The 20,429-nt window shown below is 38.7% G+C and overlaps 1 protein-coding gene across 2 annotated transcripts in view; it reads left to right on the forward strand.

Annotated features, from left to right (window-relative positions):
• LOC129763265 (5-hydroxytryptamine receptor 1A-alpha) overlaps positions 1-20,429 on the forward strand; it is a 271,724-nt gene that overhangs the window by 101,894 nt on the left and 149,401 nt on the right. For both annotated transcript variants that reach the window (XM_055762163.1, XM_055762164.1), the window contains exon 2: positions 19,268-20,027. In XM_055762163.1, the coding sequence (XP_055618138.1) occupies positions 19,328-20,027 (700 nt within the window). In that variant the 5' untranslated portion in view covers positions 19,268-19,327. The remainder of the gene's footprint in view (positions 1-19,267; positions 20,028-20,429) is intronic.

The raw sequence follows: 20,429 nt of genomic DNA on the forward strand, positions 1-20,429 counted from the left end.
TCTCTCTCTCTTTCTCTTTCTCTTTCTCTTTCTCTTTCTCTTTCTCTTTCTCTTTCTCTTTCTCTTTAGTATTGTTTTAGTTTTTTTTTTTTGGTAAACGTAATATTAAGATTTGCACTTATTTATTAAACGGTTTTACCAGGGACCCGTTTGTATGTAGCGCTGCTACTGCCATTATAAAACTGCGTATTCCATGATCTTGAAAAAATCAATTTGGCCGCTGCTAAAAAATGGCTAAATGGCTTGACTTGGAGAATACACTACATTATGAATGGTCGGCTACAATAAATAATCTCTGCAATAAAACCATTCAACTTTTTTTTTTTAATTCTTACCTATCTTTCTTCGGAATATTTTGATGATGTACTGTATTCTATTAGTCAAATCATTACTTCGATACCGATATTAAGGGGATTGCAAAAAATACATAGTCGATCATTCTGTGGCGGCAACCTTTTCGAATTTATGTTGTTCATCATGTTGTGTATTCTCCAAGTCAAGCCATTCAGCCATTTTTTAGCGGCGGCCAAATTGTTTTTTTCAAGATCATGGAATACGCAGTTTTATAAAGGCAGTAGAATAGAAGGTATGTTCCAAATTTCAGATCAATCAATGATCAGGAACGGGGTCAAATTTCAGTTAATACTTTTACAGAAGGTTTATTTAAAAAAATATTTTTTTGACACCAACGTGTCTTTATTCACTCTTGCTAAATAACTGAACATAGAATTTTAGGATACTGCTATATATAATCTCGCTGTGCCCTGATTCTAGTCCTATCGCTAAATACTGCATTATGGCAAATAATGGAAATGTTTGTTTATTTGGATCTTGGGTCGTGAGATTGTTTATGATGTGATGTGGCTGAGTGGTCCGATGTCTGGAGTTTGTTGATAATGAATTATCGCTTCGCGGGTGGGTCCGTTGCTGGCCAGATGGTTGGTGACTTAACTCTTCCCCTCTTAAATGACTTTGTCCTCAAAGTTTAATGGTTCGAAAGGGTGATGGCATGTCGATGAAAGATTGGATTTCGTTTTCGCGTTCTGCTGATAGTTCTGATGACTGTGTCTTGGAGTTTGTGATGATTTCGTTTTGCTGACGGAAACAGTTTCCGTGAGAATGATGTCGTCTTTGTTAATACTTGGAATGCTGAATTTGGCGTTGATGATTGTTTTTCTAGAAAGATATAGGAAAACTCCAATTGTGGCAATTATTGATACTACCGTGAATCCTCCAATGGATCCAAACAGGTGTAGCTTCCAGGTGAGAGAGTTACTTTGAAGTTTCAATATTTCCAATTCGTCTCGATGTTCTAATGTCAGGTTCTGTAGATATTCAACAGGTGGTGAGTCCAGGGTATCGAGCTCGGTAACTATTAGGCCGGTTGTAGGGTGATACGGTCGTCCAGGTAGAATAGTTTCAAAGTTAGAGAAGAATTCTCCGTTGATTCGTAGAGTGCATCCTTCAAATTGGATTAGAAATGAACCATTGAGTTGTTGGTTCGAGTTGCTGCAGTTGGATGAGACTTGCACAAGTGCGTTGTTGATAAGTATGGAGGCGTCGTCTATTCGTTTGACTAAACCTCTTGAATATATTTTTTCGAAGATGCAATTGGAATGTTGTCCACGTATTAGTTTTTCTATGCAGTCATTGCTTGGGGTTAAAGTTGAAGTTTCGCAAAGAAAATAATTTCCTTGATCCTCACATGGTTGGTTTGACTCGTAAATGTGTGTCAAATTACGCATTAGATAATTGCGTTGCAGTGAGATGCGTTTGTTGTTCTTTATAATGGAATCAATGTATTCATATTCATAAATGTCTTTTGAAAATTGTGGTACTTTTAAAATATACGCAATGTGCGTGTTGTTCAATGTTACTTGTGCCGTTGATTGTGATAATAGTTCCTCAAATGATGTGACGAATATGTCGTGGTCTCCCAGGAAGGTTGCGATCGTATTGAAGTCGCGCATTGATAACAGCTTGCTACTCGGTATACCATGTTTTGCCATTAGAATTGCTTCCTCAAGTGTTTCTATCTGGTCCTGAAGTGAGTCTAAGTTGGACAGTATCATTAAATGATTAATTTCAATCGAATGATTTTTAGCTTTTTGTTTTTCCATTAACAGCATTTGATTAGCCAAATCGGTTACTTCTTGTATTCTATTGCTTATAGCTTGGTTTATCATTACTTGCTTGTTGTTTTGGGTGATGAGGGAGTTAAGTGTAGCGTTGATGATTCGAAGGTCGTCTGCATCAGGGTTGCCTGCTACCCACTTCCATACAGTGTCTATAGTATCCCATCTTTTTTGTCTTTTTATAAAAGGTTTCAATTTGAGAAAGGTTTCATACAATTTATAATTCTTAATTTGCATCAATTCGTATAAAGGATTAACTGAAGGGTTTGATTGTATTTCATCATTCACGTTGGATATGGTGTTTCCTATTTGAATAAAATCTATGGGATGTACTATCCTTACGTAGCCTGTTTTTATCCTAGCTTTCCCTAATGGTATGATAGCTAGTGGATTATTTGTGAGGTCATGTACGTGAATACTGGAGTGTATGGCCGACACGCAGAAGGCGAGTCTGGAATGAAAGGATTGAAGAATTAATTAGATTTCCGTAGATTGACCTTATGTATTTTCCTGCCTGTAGTGTCTATTATAAAAGTGTTATGATCTTCTTTGATTTTAATGTGTTTGTACCTGCTTTTTCTTTTTGATATATCATTGGTTTTTTCGAAAGCATATGAGCCTGGTTGAAAGATTGGGTATGTTTTTTCAATAATATTTTCGTTTTTGGCCTGATGTAAATTATATATTTTTTCAAAAGTTTTTTCTCTTTGTTTGGCAAAATCTTCAAATGGTAAGTTGTTATAATTTGTTCCAATATATACATTGCGAGGTGTGTCTTTGATAAAGGAATGGAAAGTATTATTGTACCTATGAACTGATTGTTGAATCAAATCTATTATTGACCAGTCTGGGTTTAAGAATTTGAAGCATCTTGAGATTTCTCTAATAGTAGAATGACAACGTTCTACTTGGCCATTTGTTTCTGATCGGTGTACAGGTGTTTTGAAAATTTTAATACCGATACTCTTGATTTCCTGTTCTATGACATTTGATATAAAACTGCTTTCGTTGTCTATTACTATTTGCGCAGGCACATCCCAATCATATAATAGTTGTATCAAGGCATCTTTGATATGTAGGATTGATTTTGATTTGATAGGTCGGATTTTAAGGAATTTGGAGAATTTATCAAGGGATGTTAGAAAAACATTATTTTGATTATAGACAAAGATGTCTATGTGGATGATATCTGCAGGATAACATGGGACAGGTGTTTTGACGGGGATGAATTTCTGGGGGTTGCGTTCATATTTCTCTGTTTTACAAATTTCACAAGTCTTAACGTATTCCTGTGTTATTTTTGTCATTTTCGGAAAGTAGCATTTTCTCAAAAGTTGAAGTGAATTTTCCTTAGCATTTCTATGTGCAAAATTATGTATCGTTTTAATTTCTTCTAATTGTTGTTCTTGATCATTAATGTCTTCAACTTTCGATTGTGAGAATCGTGCACGCACTAATTTTGGATTATAGTTTTCTTTGTAGATTTCTTGAATAGTAGCCATGATAGGTTCGTCGGTCATTATTCCATTTAAAAGTCCTGGAATGAGATATCTTTTCATTTTGTCTTTTAGAAAGTCAATAGTGAATTGTGGTTCAGTAAAAATGTGTCTTTTGTATCCTTCGAATGGAATGTTTTGTTCGTAGGCAGAGTTTTGACCGATTTGAAATATTATTTGATTACGGAAAACATTAATAGGGGCTTCAGTGGATGGAATGTAAGATGAATCGTCGTTGTCAGAAGAATGTTGAGTTGGTGTAAGAGAGTTAATTTGAATTCTAGAAAGAGCGTCAGCTACAACATTGGATTTGCCTGGTTTATATTGTATCTCATAATCATGTTCTTCTAAATATGCTTTCCAACGTTTTAGCTTTGCGTTATTATTTTTTGGTGATAAGGTGAAGGTTAGTGGCATATGATCAGTGTAAATTTTTATTTTGGTACCATAAATGAAATTTCGTAATGCATTTAATGCCCATACGACGGCTAACATTTCTTTTTCATTTGTGGCATAGTTTTCCTCTGTTTGTGAAAGTGTACGTGATATGAATGTAATTGGTCGTTCACCGTTTGAAAATTGTTGTGAGAGAACTGCACTGATTGCTTTATCAGAAGCGTCGGTTGTTAGAATAAAAGGTTTTCCAAAATCAGGGAATACTAGGACGTCTTCAGATGATAAGACTTCCTTCAAAAGTATAAAAGCTTGCTTGGCCTCTTCGTTGAATTTGATAGGAAAATTTTTTGATTGTGATTTTGATATTTGGCGATGGCCATCCCCTCTTAAAAGTTTTGTTAAAGGTTTTGCAAGTTTTGCATAATCTTTGATAAAACGTCTGTAATATCCAGAAAGTCCAAGGAAGGCACGTAATTCTTTTAAATTAGTAGGTTCGGGGTATTTTCGGATGCAATCAACTTTTTTCATGTTTGGTTTTAATCCGTCCGCAGAAACAATAAATCCAAGAAACTCAACTTCGGATTTTAGAAATTCACATTTGTCTGATTGAATTTTGAAATTGGTTTTCCTGAGCGTTTCTAGAATAGTTTTTAAATTTTCCAAATGTTCATCAATAGTTTTTCCAAAAACAATGATATCATCTATATATACATGACAAATTTTTCCAATGTGTTCGCGTAGTATGTCATCCATTACTCGTTGGAAAATACTTGGAGCGTTTATGAGACCAAATGGCATACGGAGAAATTCGTATTTACCATTATTAACAGAGAATGCAGTCTTTTCTATGTCTTTATGTGCCATTGGAATTTGATGAAAGCCAGATGCTAAGTCTAATGTTGTGAAATATTTGTTATTTCCTAAGTTTGCTAGAACAGTCGATGTGTCTGGAATTGGATATTTATCACTGATAGTTTTGGTATTAATTTTTCTGTAATCAATGACCATGCGATATTTTTTTTCGCCTGATGCATCAATTTTTTTGGGTACTATCCAAACTGGTGAATTATATGGTGATCGGGATGGTTGAATTATACCATCTCGTAAAAGTTGATCTAGCTGTTTAGTAATTTCTGTTTTAAGGGCTTGCGGATAAGGATAGGATTTGCTGTAAACTGGATTTTCATTGATTGTTCGAATTTCGGCTTTTACCTCTGTGATAAATGATAGTTTACTGTCTGGAGGCTGGAAGAAATCTTTAAAATTTGTTAGTAAATTTGATAATTTTTCCTTTTGCGTTGATGACAGGTGATCGTCTCGTACCTGGATTTTATTCACTGCTTGAAACTGATGCTGTAGTAAAGGAATAATATTTTGATTAATAATAAGTTGTTCATTTGATGTGTTTATTATGGCACCTAATTCTTTTAGGGTATCATGTCCAATGATGGCATCGAATGTTTTTAGATTTTTCATGTGATAAAGTTTAACATTGATGTTGGAATATGGTCTAAATAATCGTGCTTGAGAAAATTTGGTAATTTCAATGTCACCGGCTACAGAAGATACAGGAAAGGGTTTTTCAACATCGTGAGAGATTTTTGCATGTTTTGGATGTATGTAGTTTTTGTTTGATCCAGTGTCGACTAAAAATTTCAAAGGAGTATCTGTTTTACCATAGAAAAGGAAATATGGTAACGTGGATTTTATTCTAAAAAAATTAAGTTCGGTAGGTTCATCATTATTATTTGATTCGTCTTGTTCTTCTATTTCAATGTTGTCACTGTATCGTTCAAAAGATGTTCCTTGTGGGCAACTTTCTTCTGCGAGGTATGGGACTTGTTCAAAATATTGGGATACATCAGGATCATTTTCTGTATATTCATTAGTTTCTATATTAAAATATCTGGGTCGTTTATTCGGAATTTGTGGCCGGTTTGCATAATTCACTTGTCGAGATCGAATCGAAGGGTCTACTTCCATTGGTTCGACTTTATTATTGGGTTTTGGAACAAATGGGTTGTTTTGCTGAGCTTGAAATCTTGGTTGAGGTTGAGGATTTTGAGGTTGAAATTTTTGTGGTTGAAATTGGTTTGAAATCATTGGTCTAAACATATTTTGTTGTTGATGTTGTCGATTAAAATTGTGAACAGGATTAAACATTGGCTGTTGACGAGCAGTATGCTGAATATACATCGGTCTTGAAATAAAAGGTTGTTGTTGAATTTTGGGAGGAATTCTAGGTGGTATTCTAGGATAATCTTCAATTCCGTGTCTTGTTTTTGTCATTGTTTTCCTGTATTCAATGTTTTGGTAAGTAATACAATATGCGTATGCATTTGCTAATGATTCCGGTTCGTGATTTTTCAAAAATTTGCCGACATCTCCATTTAATCCGCGAGTGAAAGCATCTATTGCTTTTCTATTGTATATGTCAATCATGGCCTTTGATGCTTCTAGGTGTCTATAGGCTGGGTTAGTTTTAATTTGTCCAGCAATAAGAGAAAGGAGTTTATTAATTTCATCGTAGAAACATTCCAAACTTTTACCAGATTGTGTTGTGTTCATCAATTGATAATCGAGAGTTGTCAGATCTCTCTTTTCACCATAATATGTCAAAAGAGTTTTCTTTATTAAATTCCAGTTTATATTTACATCGGAATTTACTAATGCACTGTTGGCTTCTCCTTTTATTTTCCTTCTTATTGCTGTGCAGATGGCATAAAATTTATTCCGTTGATCGGTTGTGCTATTAATATTGGGTGTGTATGCTCTTACGAGAACATCAACATCACGTATCCAGCTGCTTAATTCATCGGATTTACCATCAAAAACAGGTATTTCCTTAATTAAATCTGGTAATTTTTCAATAGAGGATGGATCTGCAGGTGATCCATCTGGGTTTGAATAAAAAAGAACTGGATCTTTATAATCCAAGTCTGGTAATGGAGCATTTAAACTTTCTAAAATGCTTAACCTGTTTAAAATATCTTGCATTTGTTCTGCCATTTTATTGAATCTGATTAAGTATGTATTTTTTTCAAAAATTATATTAAAACACAACTAGTTTAGTTAATTCACTTTTTTTATTATAATTGTATTTCTTATATTTTGATTTGAATATTGTTTCGCTTTTCTTCACTTTTTATTAATAATTTTAGTAAAAATTTTTCACTTTGATTTTGATTAATTCACTTAATTGAAATAAAAAAATTACTTACACAATAATTCCAAACATTCTGTGGGTATGCCACAGAACTGCGGGACACGTGGCTCCGTTCCCAATCCTCTTGCAGTGGAAATCTGGAAGCCTTTCGAGCGCGTGTTTGGTTGTTACCGAGTCCTATTATCTCCGGATCCAAGCGTCGGGTGAGCTCGAAGTGATGAGGATCCGTGGAACCCAGGTGAAGCACACACTTCCCGGTGCGGTGGTGTTTTCCTTTTTAGATGAAGCACTAGTATTTCTCTGTGTTTTCGTCCTACTGGGGCACCTATCCGCACGTCCGCTTTAAACGAGGTTGGTGTTGCGCGAGTTATCAATTCGAACCGATGGTTGCTTTATCGCACCAAGTCGTTGTTCGAAACGCGGTGGAAAATTAAACGGGCTGTCGATTGCTTTCACACACCGAGTCTTACTTCCGTTCACTTCACTAATTTTCCACTGATAACACTAATCACTCTGGGTCCCTATTCGGGCACCAGTTAATACTTTTACAGAAGGTTTATTTAAAAAAATATTTTTTTGACACCAACGTGTCTTTATTCACTCTTGCTAAATAACTGAACATAGAATTTTAGGATACTGCTATATATAATCTCGCTGTGCCCTGATTCTAGTCCTCTCGCTAAATACTGCATTATGGCAAATAATGGAAATGTTTGTTTATTTGGATCTTGGGTCGTGAGATTGTTTATGATGTGATGTGGCTGAGTGGTCCGATGTCTGGAGTTTGTTGATAATGAATTATCGCTTCGCGGGTGGTCCTTTGCTGGCCAGATGGTTGGTGACTTAACTTTTCTATTAATTTGCGACAATCGTACAAACACTCAAACATACATACAAACAGGACAAGCTGAATGAAACCATTAAAAAGTAATTGTTTATTTGGGAATTGCGACCATCTTGGACTTTGATTTTTCATGATCTACTGTGTCGTCTTTTTGTGGTGGTGGCCATTTTGGATTTGCATTCTTCATAAATAACTATGTTCTACTAATCAAACCCTATCATGTGATACCCATATTGATGGGGTTCTGAGAAACTATGTAATCCGCTTTTTTGTAGTTGCCGCCATCTTGGATTTACATTTTTCATAAATAACTGTGTTCTACTAGTCAATCCCTTTCATTTGATACCCATATTGATGGGATTGTGAAAAAAATATGTAATCCACCATTTTGCAGTGGCTGCCATCTTGGATTTGCATTTTTCATAAACAACTGTATTCTATTTGTCAAGCCCTTTCATTTGATACCCATATTGGTTATTCAATATGGACTTATTATGCAAATTATTCAAAATTTCCGAAAATCAAAAATAAAATACTCCGGATAATCGAGTCTAAAAATCCGGATAATCGAATCCCGGATAATCGAATGCCGGATAATCGAGTCCGCCCTGTATATGGCATTTTGTCATGGAGACTCCTGAAAAAACTCATGTTGTAACATTGTTGTGTGTAAATTCTCGGCATTGACATGTTTCCAAATAAAAATAATTGGCAGAACAAGCATTAGTAGTATTTTTTCAAAGAAAACATGGCAAAGTTGACACTTTTGACGAAGAACTACGTCTTTCTGGAAGGGTGCCGAATCAGAAAACAGCTCACATCTTTATGAAATAAAGGTAACGTTAATAACTATTTTCACTGCGAACGAAATCTCATGATTTGCATACCAATCGATTCGGAAATCCTCTAAGATTTGTTTGATATGCTATACATTACAATTCGCTAAACTCTAAGCAGTTTATATTCATGAAAACTGGAAGAACTTCCTTTTTTCTCACACATTTGTTCTGCAGATTTGTGCAGATTTCGCGGCTCGAGGACTACGTAAACATGAGATGTGCAATACTTTCAGAGGGAAATGTAAAATACAATGATCGTTTGACAATTCTTCCGTTCACATATTTTGGTATTCCTAGGCATCATATCAAACGTAAAAGGACGTTCATCAAATTTATATGTAACGAAAAACATAATCTATTACAAAAATGTCGATGCATTCTAAAATAATATTCGAAGTGGTAAACAAGTGGATTGCATAATATAATTGCGTAATTCTACGTTGAAAATATGCGGTCGTGTCCTAGATATAACCCCTTCAGTTCGCCTACAGAAGAGGAACAATTTGATGTAGCGAAACTGTAAGTTTGATAACAATAAATGAAATTAATTGCATTTTAATTTTTGCGTGTTGTATGGGGTGACATGGACACGTTTCTGTGGGGTGAATTGGTCCTACAGGTTTAAGACTTTTCTTTGGTCTAATTGATTCCAGATGCCGCTGAATTACAAGAAGAGGATGGACAGACAACGTTGGAAGAAGGAGGAGCTTGAAAGAGCAACGCAGGCCATCGAGAACGGATTTTCTTTGACCAAGCATCAAAAGTGTTTGAAAATGCTCGACCAACAGTGAAAAGATTCATGCAGAAATCGAGATGGTGTCAATTCAACTTTTCTGGTCTGGAATCTGGCCAAGACACCTGGTATCGATCCCAAAACATTGTTACTGATTGTAGCATTATCCACAAATATTTTACATAAACATAAGTATGTTTTTTTCGATGACGAACACACACTGGACCAAATCACCCCACAGACGGTCCAAATCACCCCGCATCAAATTTTAATGTCCAAAAATCATCTCTTTTATTTTATGATATATTTGGTAGATTGAAGCTTTATATAATTTATTTTTATTATTAAACATTATTTATTGAGAGAAAACAAGTGTAGCTCAGTATACAATGTGACATTTTTTATTTAGACCGTATTGGTTTGGAAATATTAGGCGATTTGCTTAGGTGGTCCAGATTCCCCCCTTTTCCCCTACATCAAAAACATTTTGCGATGATAATTTCATGGCATATGCGGCTCTCAAATATGGAATTTTCACTCAACCCAATATGGGCTAACCAAAATGTTAATAAAATTCAATTGCAGTGAAAGGAAGCTATTGTGTGCTCTCCTCTGGTAGAATCATCTAGAGTGGGAGCACAAGCGGAAGTTCAGGTCCTGTCATCCGCTTCGTTGGCAGCATTCCAGCTAAATGAACACCGACTGTTTTTTTTGTCTCGTATGACAGCGTTGTTCCTGAGTTTCAGAGATATTTCCCGATGAGCGACTGACGACGTGAAACACTCCGCCCGGAAGGAAATTCCGTCTACTGACTCATATTAAGTTGTTGTTTAGAGTGTAGTTGAAAGTGTCTGTGCCTTTCACTTTCGCTTCAGACCAACAAATTTATTTGAAACAGCAACCTAAATTCAATTGGAAGAGCATTCATGGGAATAAATTAGTCCGAATGATGTTTGCGAAACAAAAACAAACACAAACAAAGAGTGGGCGAAAAAGTTTGTTTGCTGATTTTTTTTTTCTTGCAAATCGAGATTTTTATTGGAAAATGTGAACTCTAAACAGCCCCATCTGCCTTTGTCCTGTAGTTTTGCAACTTTTTCACACGCATCCTCCTTCCCACCCACCAACTGTCATCTCGGATGAAAGTCGATGAGCTCATGGGATCTAACAGTGCGGGGCGTGCGATAACCATATTTGTATGGTGTAATATTTTACTGTTTTTGTTACACTCCGGCAACACAGACAAAAAAGTTTGCTCTGTTTGTTCGCCAATTAGTGCCCGGCCGCATCGCTTGGGATCACTTGGGGTGGGCCATAACCCCGTCTGTCAGAGTTTAGTTTAAGAGATTCGGTTTAGTAAAATTCGAATTTTACGACCGAAAGTCGTGTCAGTGGCACGGAAGGGCACATGTTACAGGCAAGGGGGCCTGGGGCGACGACGGGCATCGACGAAGACCGCCCTTCGACCGAGAAATATTTATATTTCGAATAAGTTAAGTGTTGGGGGAGAATTGATTGGTGTACAGACACAGAGGTACAGATGTTAGAATTCAATTCATACCTGGTGTGCAAATTGGATTTATTCGGTTGCTTCGATGAAGATAACAGATTATGTAATAATTTAATCCCCGTTTAATTCTTCACATTCCACACATATCTCAGGCGAATTGTTTATTCTTTTCCATTTTTTTATGTTTCCACGAAAACCCTTCGCCGATCAATTTTTGGGCATTTTTATATTTGGCGGAGAGCAAGTCCCATTGAAAAATACCATCGCTAATTGGCAACGCAAGTGGAATGAAGATGAATTGGGCCGGTGGTTTCACTCAATTTCCCCTAAAGTTAGCCTCAAACCGTGGTTCAAAAGTCTGGACTTGAGTCGGGACTTTTTTCGCACCTTCTCCCGACTCATGTCCAATCACTGTTCGTTAGATGCGCTACTCTTTCGTTTCAATCTTGCCAGCAGCAATCTCTGTGTTTGTGGCCAAGGTTACCACGACATCGAGCACGTTGTTTGGTCGTGCGAGGTGTATTTTGTTGCCAGATCGAATTTAAAAAACTCCCTTCGGGCTCGAGGAAGACACCCCAATGTACCGGTGAGAGATGTGTTGGCTCGGTTAGACCTCGATTACATGTCCCTAATATATGTTTTCCTTAAAACTATCGATCTTCGTGTGTGATTGTCCGTACACCCTTATCCCCTATTTTTTTCCTTCGCGAGCGACTGTTTCCCTTCTGACTAACTATAGAATAAGCTGAAATGTATATACATAATAGATATAATAATAGATTTAAGAATTGAGTATGATGAGCGTGAGTGTGAATGCGAGTGTGAACATTGTACAATATCTTTATATCCCCTCCTTTTCCAAAAGAAACTATGTCACCCTTCTAATCTTGAGTCGACCGCGAGTAATCGGTTTCCTATGTAACTGAGCCTGTAAAAATAAATGACTTAAATAAAATAAAAAGTCCTATTGAAGATAATCAGATAATCTAACGGGTCCAGGTTTGGTTAATATTATGACTAGACAAATTCACAGTTACATTCACATCACCTTCAATGAAGTATAGCCTTAATTTGGAACGATTTAATCTATGAAAGTCAAACCAAACCTCCAAACCTCACGACAAGAGAAGATCGCTCTAAATCCAACTATAATAAATTGAGCAAATATCAGCTTCAAGCCATGTCTCCGCATCTATGACATCTATGGACGCATCACACTGATTAATAAATAAACTTGTCTGGTCGATTTGTCCAAGTCATTTATTCCACGAACATTCCATTGAAGAACTCTCAAATAAAGGGTGTGTCACATCAAATTGCATCACGGAAAAAACGCTGTAGAAATTTAATTTTTAGGAATTATATCTTCAGCTTTCGCTTATAATCAGATAAGAGTGTATAGATCATGCCATGCTTCACTGTCAATTTTTCGTAAATTTGGAAAAATGTCGTCGAACGAAAAAGAGCGTCGTGAATTAATCCTGCGCACTCATTTCGAGGATCCGGAGTTGTCACATCGGGACATCGGTAAGATGCTGGGAATCGTCCAATCCACGGTCAGCAGAGTACTAAAACGATACTTCGAGAACCTAACCATCGACCGGAAGGTGAAGAATGGCAAAAATGGATGCTCCGTCAGTGAAAAAGATCACAAGCGCGTAGTTAAGCAGTTTAGACGTGATCCGAGAAGTTCGGTCCGGGATGTCGCCAATAAGCTGAATTTGTCAAGTTCATTCGTCCAGCGGACCAAGCAGCGGGAGGGCCTGCGTACATACAAGGTTCAGAAGGCTCCTAACCGCGACGAAAGGCAAAACATGGTGGGGAAGACGCGAGCCCGGAAGCTGTACACCGAAATGCTGACGAAGCCGCATTACCTGGTAATGGACGACGAAACCTACGTCAAAGCGGACTTTCGTCAGCTGCCGGGCCTGTTGTTCTTCTCCGCAGAGGACAAATTCAGCGTTCCGGAGGAGATTCGCAAGCAGAAACTATCCAAGTTTGCCAAAAAGTACATGGTGTGGCAAGCGATCTGGTCTTGCAGAAAGCGGAACGCCCCCTTCGTGATGACCGGCACGGTAAACGAGCAGGTTTACCTTAAGGAGCGCCTACAGAAGCGCTTACTACCACTATTGAAACAGCACGAGGGCCCGACCATCTTCTGGCCGGATCTCGCTTCGTGCCACTATTCAAAGGACGTGTTGGAGTGGTACGAAGCCAACGGGGTCACCTGCGTGCCAAAGGAAATGAACCTGCCCAATGCGCCGGAGCTTCGCCCAATAGAGAAATATTGGGCGATTATGAAGCAGGCCCTCCGGAAGAACCCAAAAGTTGTCAAATCGGAGGCGGACTTCAGGAGAAAATGGATTTCTGTTCAAAAAAAAAAGACGGGTGGGTAATGTCGGGGACATAACCGGAGTGACGTAGGACTATACGAAGGGGACAGCTTTTGTTAAATATATATTTTAAATATATTGTTTTATTTTGTTCTCCTACGTGAATACCTACCTATCTACCTGAAAAATGGATTAGTTTACTGTTTACTCTTTATGAATATGTTGATGGTTCTGAAAAGAACCTTTGGTGTTGTGTTTTTGTTATCACTCGATATTCCCATCTTGTTCGGTTAAACCTTCCTGTTTAGCTATTGCGTTTGCCACTCGCCACAGCTTTCACAGTTGGAAAATTTCTTCCCATCCAGCTTGTGACATGTTGTTCAGTAAATTACATTTAATGCGACGTGCCGGAGAAACACTTTGCCACTCACTGAAACTAATTGTTGTCTTGATGAGCGCCGAACCGAAGCTGCTCTGTTCTTGATGCGGGTTTTCTGATTGTCGTGAGCAGCTTTGCAAGCCAACTCGAGCACTCCGACGGCCGAAACTCTATAATCGCTGTTAGGTATACTGGTGCTCCGGCACAAATCCGTTCGGCCTAGTTACCCTTGCGGAGCAATCAGTGAATGCGACCAACAGGGAACTGGAGACCTGCACGGTTCGAGTGAGACTTTGCCTTTCCCTTAACTTGTCCTCCTTTGTTACGGCCACGATGCCGATGCCGTACAACCACACGGGTTTACGGTTTGAAAGAAAATAAGATATTTTTTTGGGGTCCGCGTGTTTTATACTCTAGCGGTACACACTCACAGGATAGAGACAAATCGGCAGACTCAGCCAGAGGGGCGAGTCCAACGAGACGAACGAATGAGCGTTAAAAGGGAGCGATGGCAAAAAAATACATTCATTACGATTTGTTCGCTCGTTGGATTCATATGCAGGCTAAAAAGGGTTCTTTTCAGGATCACAAAATTATCTTCAATCTAAAGAGTTTATTGTTTTGTTATCACTCGATATCCCCATCTTGTTCGGCTAAACCTTTCTGTTTAGCGATTGCATTTGCCACTCGCCACAGCTTTCACAGTTGAAAAATTTCTTCCCATCCAGCTTGTGACATATTTTACAGTAAATTACATTCAATGGCACGTCACATTACCACCACTCAGTATCGGATTGGAGGTAATTTTAACCTGTAATTGAACATTTGCGTATTTACCACTGTCAAGTGGTACAGTGTCGACTTTCAATGTGGGGTCATAATTTGGACCCCGAACTCTATGTTTACAAAAATGTCCAACTAAATATGTCGCATTACAGGTCCGTCCAATTGGCTAAATGTCGAGATAAGTGTAAATTACTTTACTTTCAATCTAGAAGCAATTTAAGAATTGGTGAAAATGAATAAGCTCAGAACAACTGCCAAATTCACATACTCATCATATCCTGGCAAACAAATTATGAAAAAATCAATTTGTGTTTTATTATTATTTTGGATATTGTTTTAGAAAGCATTGAACTGTATTTTCCAAATTTTTTTTGGAAGGTTTAATGGCCCTGAAAAGCGCCTTGTTTTATGGAACGGTTCCATTTTAGAAAACTTAGTAATCTTGGTTTTGAAAAAAACCATTTCGAACGCCCTCGATGCCGCCTTGTTCTGGATTTGTCACCAAAGCAGTTTGTATAAAGAACAAACTTTTTTCTTCTGCTACCTGATGCCGTTTTGCGATTGCGTTTGCCACTCACCACTCGCTGCAACTGCCTGTTGTTGTCTTGATGTGTTCTGTTCTGAATGCGGTTTTTCTTATCGTCGCGAGCTGCTTTACCAGCCAACTCGATCACTTCGGCGGCCGAAACTATATAACGCCGGCTAGGTGCACTGGTGCACTGGTACTAACGCGCTCAGCCTAGCTACCCTTGCGGGGAACTCCAGATCAACACGGTTCGAGCGGGATTTTGCCTTTCCCTTCACTTTTCCTCCTTTACCATGAATGAGGATGATCGTTACGGCAGCGGAGCGGGGATTTTTAAGCTGACTGGCTGGCTCGAGAATTACGCATGTGTGAGACTGCGACCAATGTTTCGTTCATTTTTTTCTTTTTCCTTTCCAATCGTGCTTCATTCTATTTCGCTGCTGCTCTGGTTGCCCGTTTTGGTCGGTACGAATTGAGGAGCACAAAATGGACCAATCAAAAATGGGCACATAGTGCATTTTGACAATGCTTGATATTTCACAATTATTCAATTATTTATCTCAAGAAAAATGAAATGTTATTCGTTATGATAGATGCGTAGATATATTTCCTATCAATTGATACAAAAACCTTTGCGATCTATTGAGAAATGCTCGAGTTATAAGCGTTCCAAATCTTGCATTTTTTTCTACTTGTTCAGTGCCTAGATTTCCATTTCACCCCCTATATCTTCCGGTTAGACGTAGTCCTACGTCAAAATACAACCTGACGTTGTACAGAACCTTATGGACGGGGTAAAGAGGAAGGTGCGAGCATACGGGCTTGGGCTCGAAGTATGAATAAAAAGAAAATGCCAAAAGTTGTTTAATAGTTTTTATTTTACTGTCTAAAATTTTCAAAAGGATCGGTCTACTGGGCGTATTTCTACAGCGTTTTTTCCGTGATGCAATTTGATGTGACACACCCTTTAGCTGGATGATTCCCCACACAATTGTGTAGCTCAAAACATCAGTTTGATGCAATGATTGCAATGCCGGAGTCATCAGCGAGTGAGTAATTTGGTCGCGTCCACAGCTCAGTTCGAAACGAAGACATGTGATGGCGCAAAAAAAAGGAAGAACAAGCGATGTTCATTGTTTCGTATCTAGATCGTATCTGATATTGAAAGTTTGCCTTTCCTTCCTTTCCTTGTTGAATTAAAGAGACTATGAGGCTAGGCGCAAATTGAGAAGCGTATAGCGCTCGTAAGCGAACGCGAGACTACCAACACGACTCATACGTGCCACAAACGTAGCGTGGTGGAGCGCATATTGAGTCGCAGTTTGGTGTAAATGACATGCCACTCGCATACAATGACTGATTAACACAGAGTTGCGCGATATATTTATTTACTAACACAATCATCCGACCCTTACAGCCATACAGTGTCAAACCCACGGCGCTATATGATTGTTCACCAACACAACTACCACAACCGGCATGACCAGTACGAGAAACTGTGGTTCAGCCACAGCGCCGCGCGAGTCGTGTCTCACGAGCGCTCCACCATCTCGAGTCATCTGGCCATTTTGCGCCGTTCTATCTGTTTTCATTAGCCACAAAAACAGGCGCTATATCGCGCCAAGTTACTCGCGCTATATGCGTCTCAATTTGCGCCTTGCCTGAACTTCCTCAGTTCATTCGTCTCTAGCCATCAAAAAGGCCCTTGGAAAAATCTACCCTTTCCTCATATTACTCCTCCACCCCCTTTGCCTTGACAAAACCATTCGATTCCTCGCCGTCCAGCTCGCCCAGCAACGGTGTTGTCCAGTCGGTGTCCTCACGAAGAATGAAGTTGGCCTCAGCAAGAACTACTGTTTATACTTTATGCAAATTTCCCTTCCGTCTTCTTCTTTTACTTTGTTCACGGAGACTTTATATCTTACGATTTCGCCTCGTTATTGATAGCTCTGTTCGGGAAAGCACACAAATGGACAGAACAAATTTATGAGGAATGGGAATGCTTCCAATTTTCATCAATTTAAACCATATACAAACTTTGGAGTTGTAAAGTATAGCATATCAAACAAATATTAGGGAATTTCCGATTCGTTTGGTATGTAAATCGCCAGAATCCGTTCACGGCAAAAAATTATTTTCAAATTATTTCATAAAAACATGACCTGTTTTCTGATTTGGCACCCTTAATGAAAGACGTAGTTCTACGTCAAAAATTGTAATGGGTTGTATCTAGGACATGACCACAGTTTTCGACGTAGAACTACGAAATTATATTTTTCAATCCACTTGTTTATATTTATTTTTTTATTACTTCAGTAGACTCGAAACAATCGAGCAGAGTCGAAAGCTATCAGCACTTCTCGTTTATTTGGTTCAACTAGCATCAGACTCTATTCCATATTCCTCCTTCACCCGACAAGAAAACAATCCTCTCCCGCACGACGCTCTGCGGCAACCATGTTGCTTCGATGACCACCGCGATGTGGCTTCAAATCGCGGATGGCTTATTTAAACCAAATATGTTGGAAACGGGCAGAAACGAATGTATCAGTTGCTCGATATTGACAGCTCTGTGCGGGAATGCACACATATCGGCAGATCAAATGTATGGGAAAATGTGAATGCTTCCAGTTTTCATTTATTTTCTACTGTTTAGGCATTGCTGGATTGAACTTTTTTTTTTTCTGTATTATAGTGATTTTCAACTCATTTGGCTGGTTCGTCACTTTTACTTCCATTTGTTTTGGAAGAATGTCGGGAGTGAGAATTGAACTCGTGACCTTCAGCGTGAGAGGCATGGATGTTACCACTTCGCCAGATCGCCTCCGCAGCTGGATTGAACTGTATAGAATATTAAACGAATCTTAGAGAATTATCGATGCCATTGGTATGCAAAGTATCAGAATTTGTTCGCTGTGAAAATAGTTATTAACGTTAACTTTATTTCACAAAAACGTGACCTGTTTTCTGATTTGGCACCCTTCCTGAAAGACGTAGTTCTACGTCAACAAAAAAAAATCATTAATTTCGAAAACAAAATTTCTTTTTTTTTGCATGTAAAATATTAAAATAAAAGACTAGCTAAATGACTTTAGGTTGATATGTCGATCACTTGAATCGGTCTAGTAGTTAAAAACTCATGAATATTTGAAGAAAGTCATTTTTGAAAAAAAAGGAAAAATAAGATTTTTCGGACCACCCTAAAATGGAAATGAACACCGTATTGAGAAAAAAATAAAAACACCGGTCTAATATTTTATAATAAGACACAAAACCACCACTTTTCACGAAAATCTGAGAAGCACTATATCGGTTTGACATGAATTGGCTGTATAACTGACACACCAATCAAATAACGCAACAACGTTCACCCAAAGGTGCAATCTCGATTCATCGCTAAATCCTTCCTACACCTCATTGTCGTTATCGTTCGAATAACTTCACATGTGATAAAATTGTCGTAATTGTCGGGAAATATTATTACGGGCCATAATAAATAATATTGAGGGCCATTCACCGGGATGTGTAATCAATTTAATGAATCCTTTCAAACATGCGACGATAGCAATCACATCAACTGTGTGGCTGCACGTATCACGTGTACATAAGGGGTGAGAATATGATTGATCCATAGCATGCAACAACTCCGTTGAATGGCTTTTGCTGAGAAGTGGACGAATGTAATTGACTGATGACTCGACGGACCCTCCCATTGAATCATTTGATTAAGTTTCCATAGGATGCAGTTTCCGTTGGTAGAGGTACCTTCCTAGAAATTGCACCAGTAATTAACTGCATCGTAATTGAGTTTCAGTTGACCTAATCGAGGGATGGGATACCAACGACAGGACCGAAGAACGAACAAGACCAGATGATGAGAGCGGAGTTTATCTGCATTGTTGTATTTCAATTGGCTTATTTTTCATTCTTTACGAGGCGGAAGTAATTTCAAAATATTACCATCATCGTCTTGTCGCTTCCACAGTGGATGTAAATATAATTATGGAAGAATAGCCCGCTTAAATATAAACGAAAGAATAATCGCGCATCTCCGCACTAATCTAAAAATTGGATTTCTCGTCCCTCACGTTTTCTCGCTTTCTCTTGTCATTATATACTTACAGATCCCATAAAGATGTCCAACGCGTCGGCCACTGGAGCAAATTCATTTATTCGTAATTAAGATGGAAAACCGTTTTGGCGACAAATGTGAACTGCAGAACATTACAGCGACACAGCCAATTGCTGGATATAGATCTTCGGTGGATCCCTCGCCACTGTCGATGCTGCCAACGGTGACAACGAAAATATTGGACCATTTGACAGACGCCTCTTCGCGCTCGCAGGTTCCCCTGCTGCCTCCGGGCGGTTCATCTTTTGTCCCGAGCTATACCGGCAACGGCAGTTCAACGAGTGTAAACATTAGCGCTTTGTTCCCCTTCAACAGTTTTGTTGCAACCAACTTCAGTGACCCAGTGACCGTTCCAGGTACGGTGGCCGAGGATCATAATCGGACAAATGGAACACTCGGGATCGGTATCGGGCCTATCGGGTGTGGTGTGGATGCGAGCCTGGATTTTGCTCCGCCGTTCGGCAGTGGAGACAGTGTTGGTACGGGCATCGACCAAAAACTGGAAGTATCGAAAGCGATGGACGATGGCGACCATCAGCTGCTGATTGCCAACTGGCACGACTGTGTTATTGTGATAATGTTCTGCTTACTGATCGTAGTGACTGTGATCGGCAATACGCTAGTGATCTTATCGGTGATTACCACCCGGCGCCTGCGAACCGTCACCAACTGCTTCGTGATGAGCCTGGCGGTGGCCGACTGGCTAGTGGGGATCTTCGTGATGCCCCCGGCCGTCGCGGTCCATTTGCTGGGTGAGTTGATTTTGTATTTTTACATTTGTTTTGTTTCGATGCGTTAAAAGTATATGTGATGCCCTATTAGTTTGTTGTTATAAAACAGAAGCAAGTGTAATACCGTTAAAAGTTTCAGAACAAACATTATTGCGAGCTGTTGTTCAAAGTAGAAAAATTTGGACACCATTCTGACATGCATTTTCTTTATATAAAATCTTTTATGTAAAAACTGATCTCAGGTTTTGAGGTACACCAAGTATAATAAAAGGCTTTTAGTGTACTTCCTGGAAAAAAAGCTGCCTCAAATCCATCTTCACGTACATGTTCCGTAACGTATAGGTCCTATAACATACACGAATTTCATACGTTTTGGTTGTACAGATGATGGTCATTTACGCAACGTTGCAACTTCAAATCTTA

This window comes from Toxorhynchites rutilus, chromosome 1 (assembly GCF_029784135.1).
Source record: "Toxorhynchites rutilus septentrionalis strain SRP chromosome 1, ASM2978413v1, whole genome shotgun sequence".
In the NCBI taxonomy this organism is placed as follows: Eukaryota; Metazoa; Arthropoda; class Insecta; order Diptera; family Culicidae; genus Toxorhynchites; species Toxorhynchites rutilus.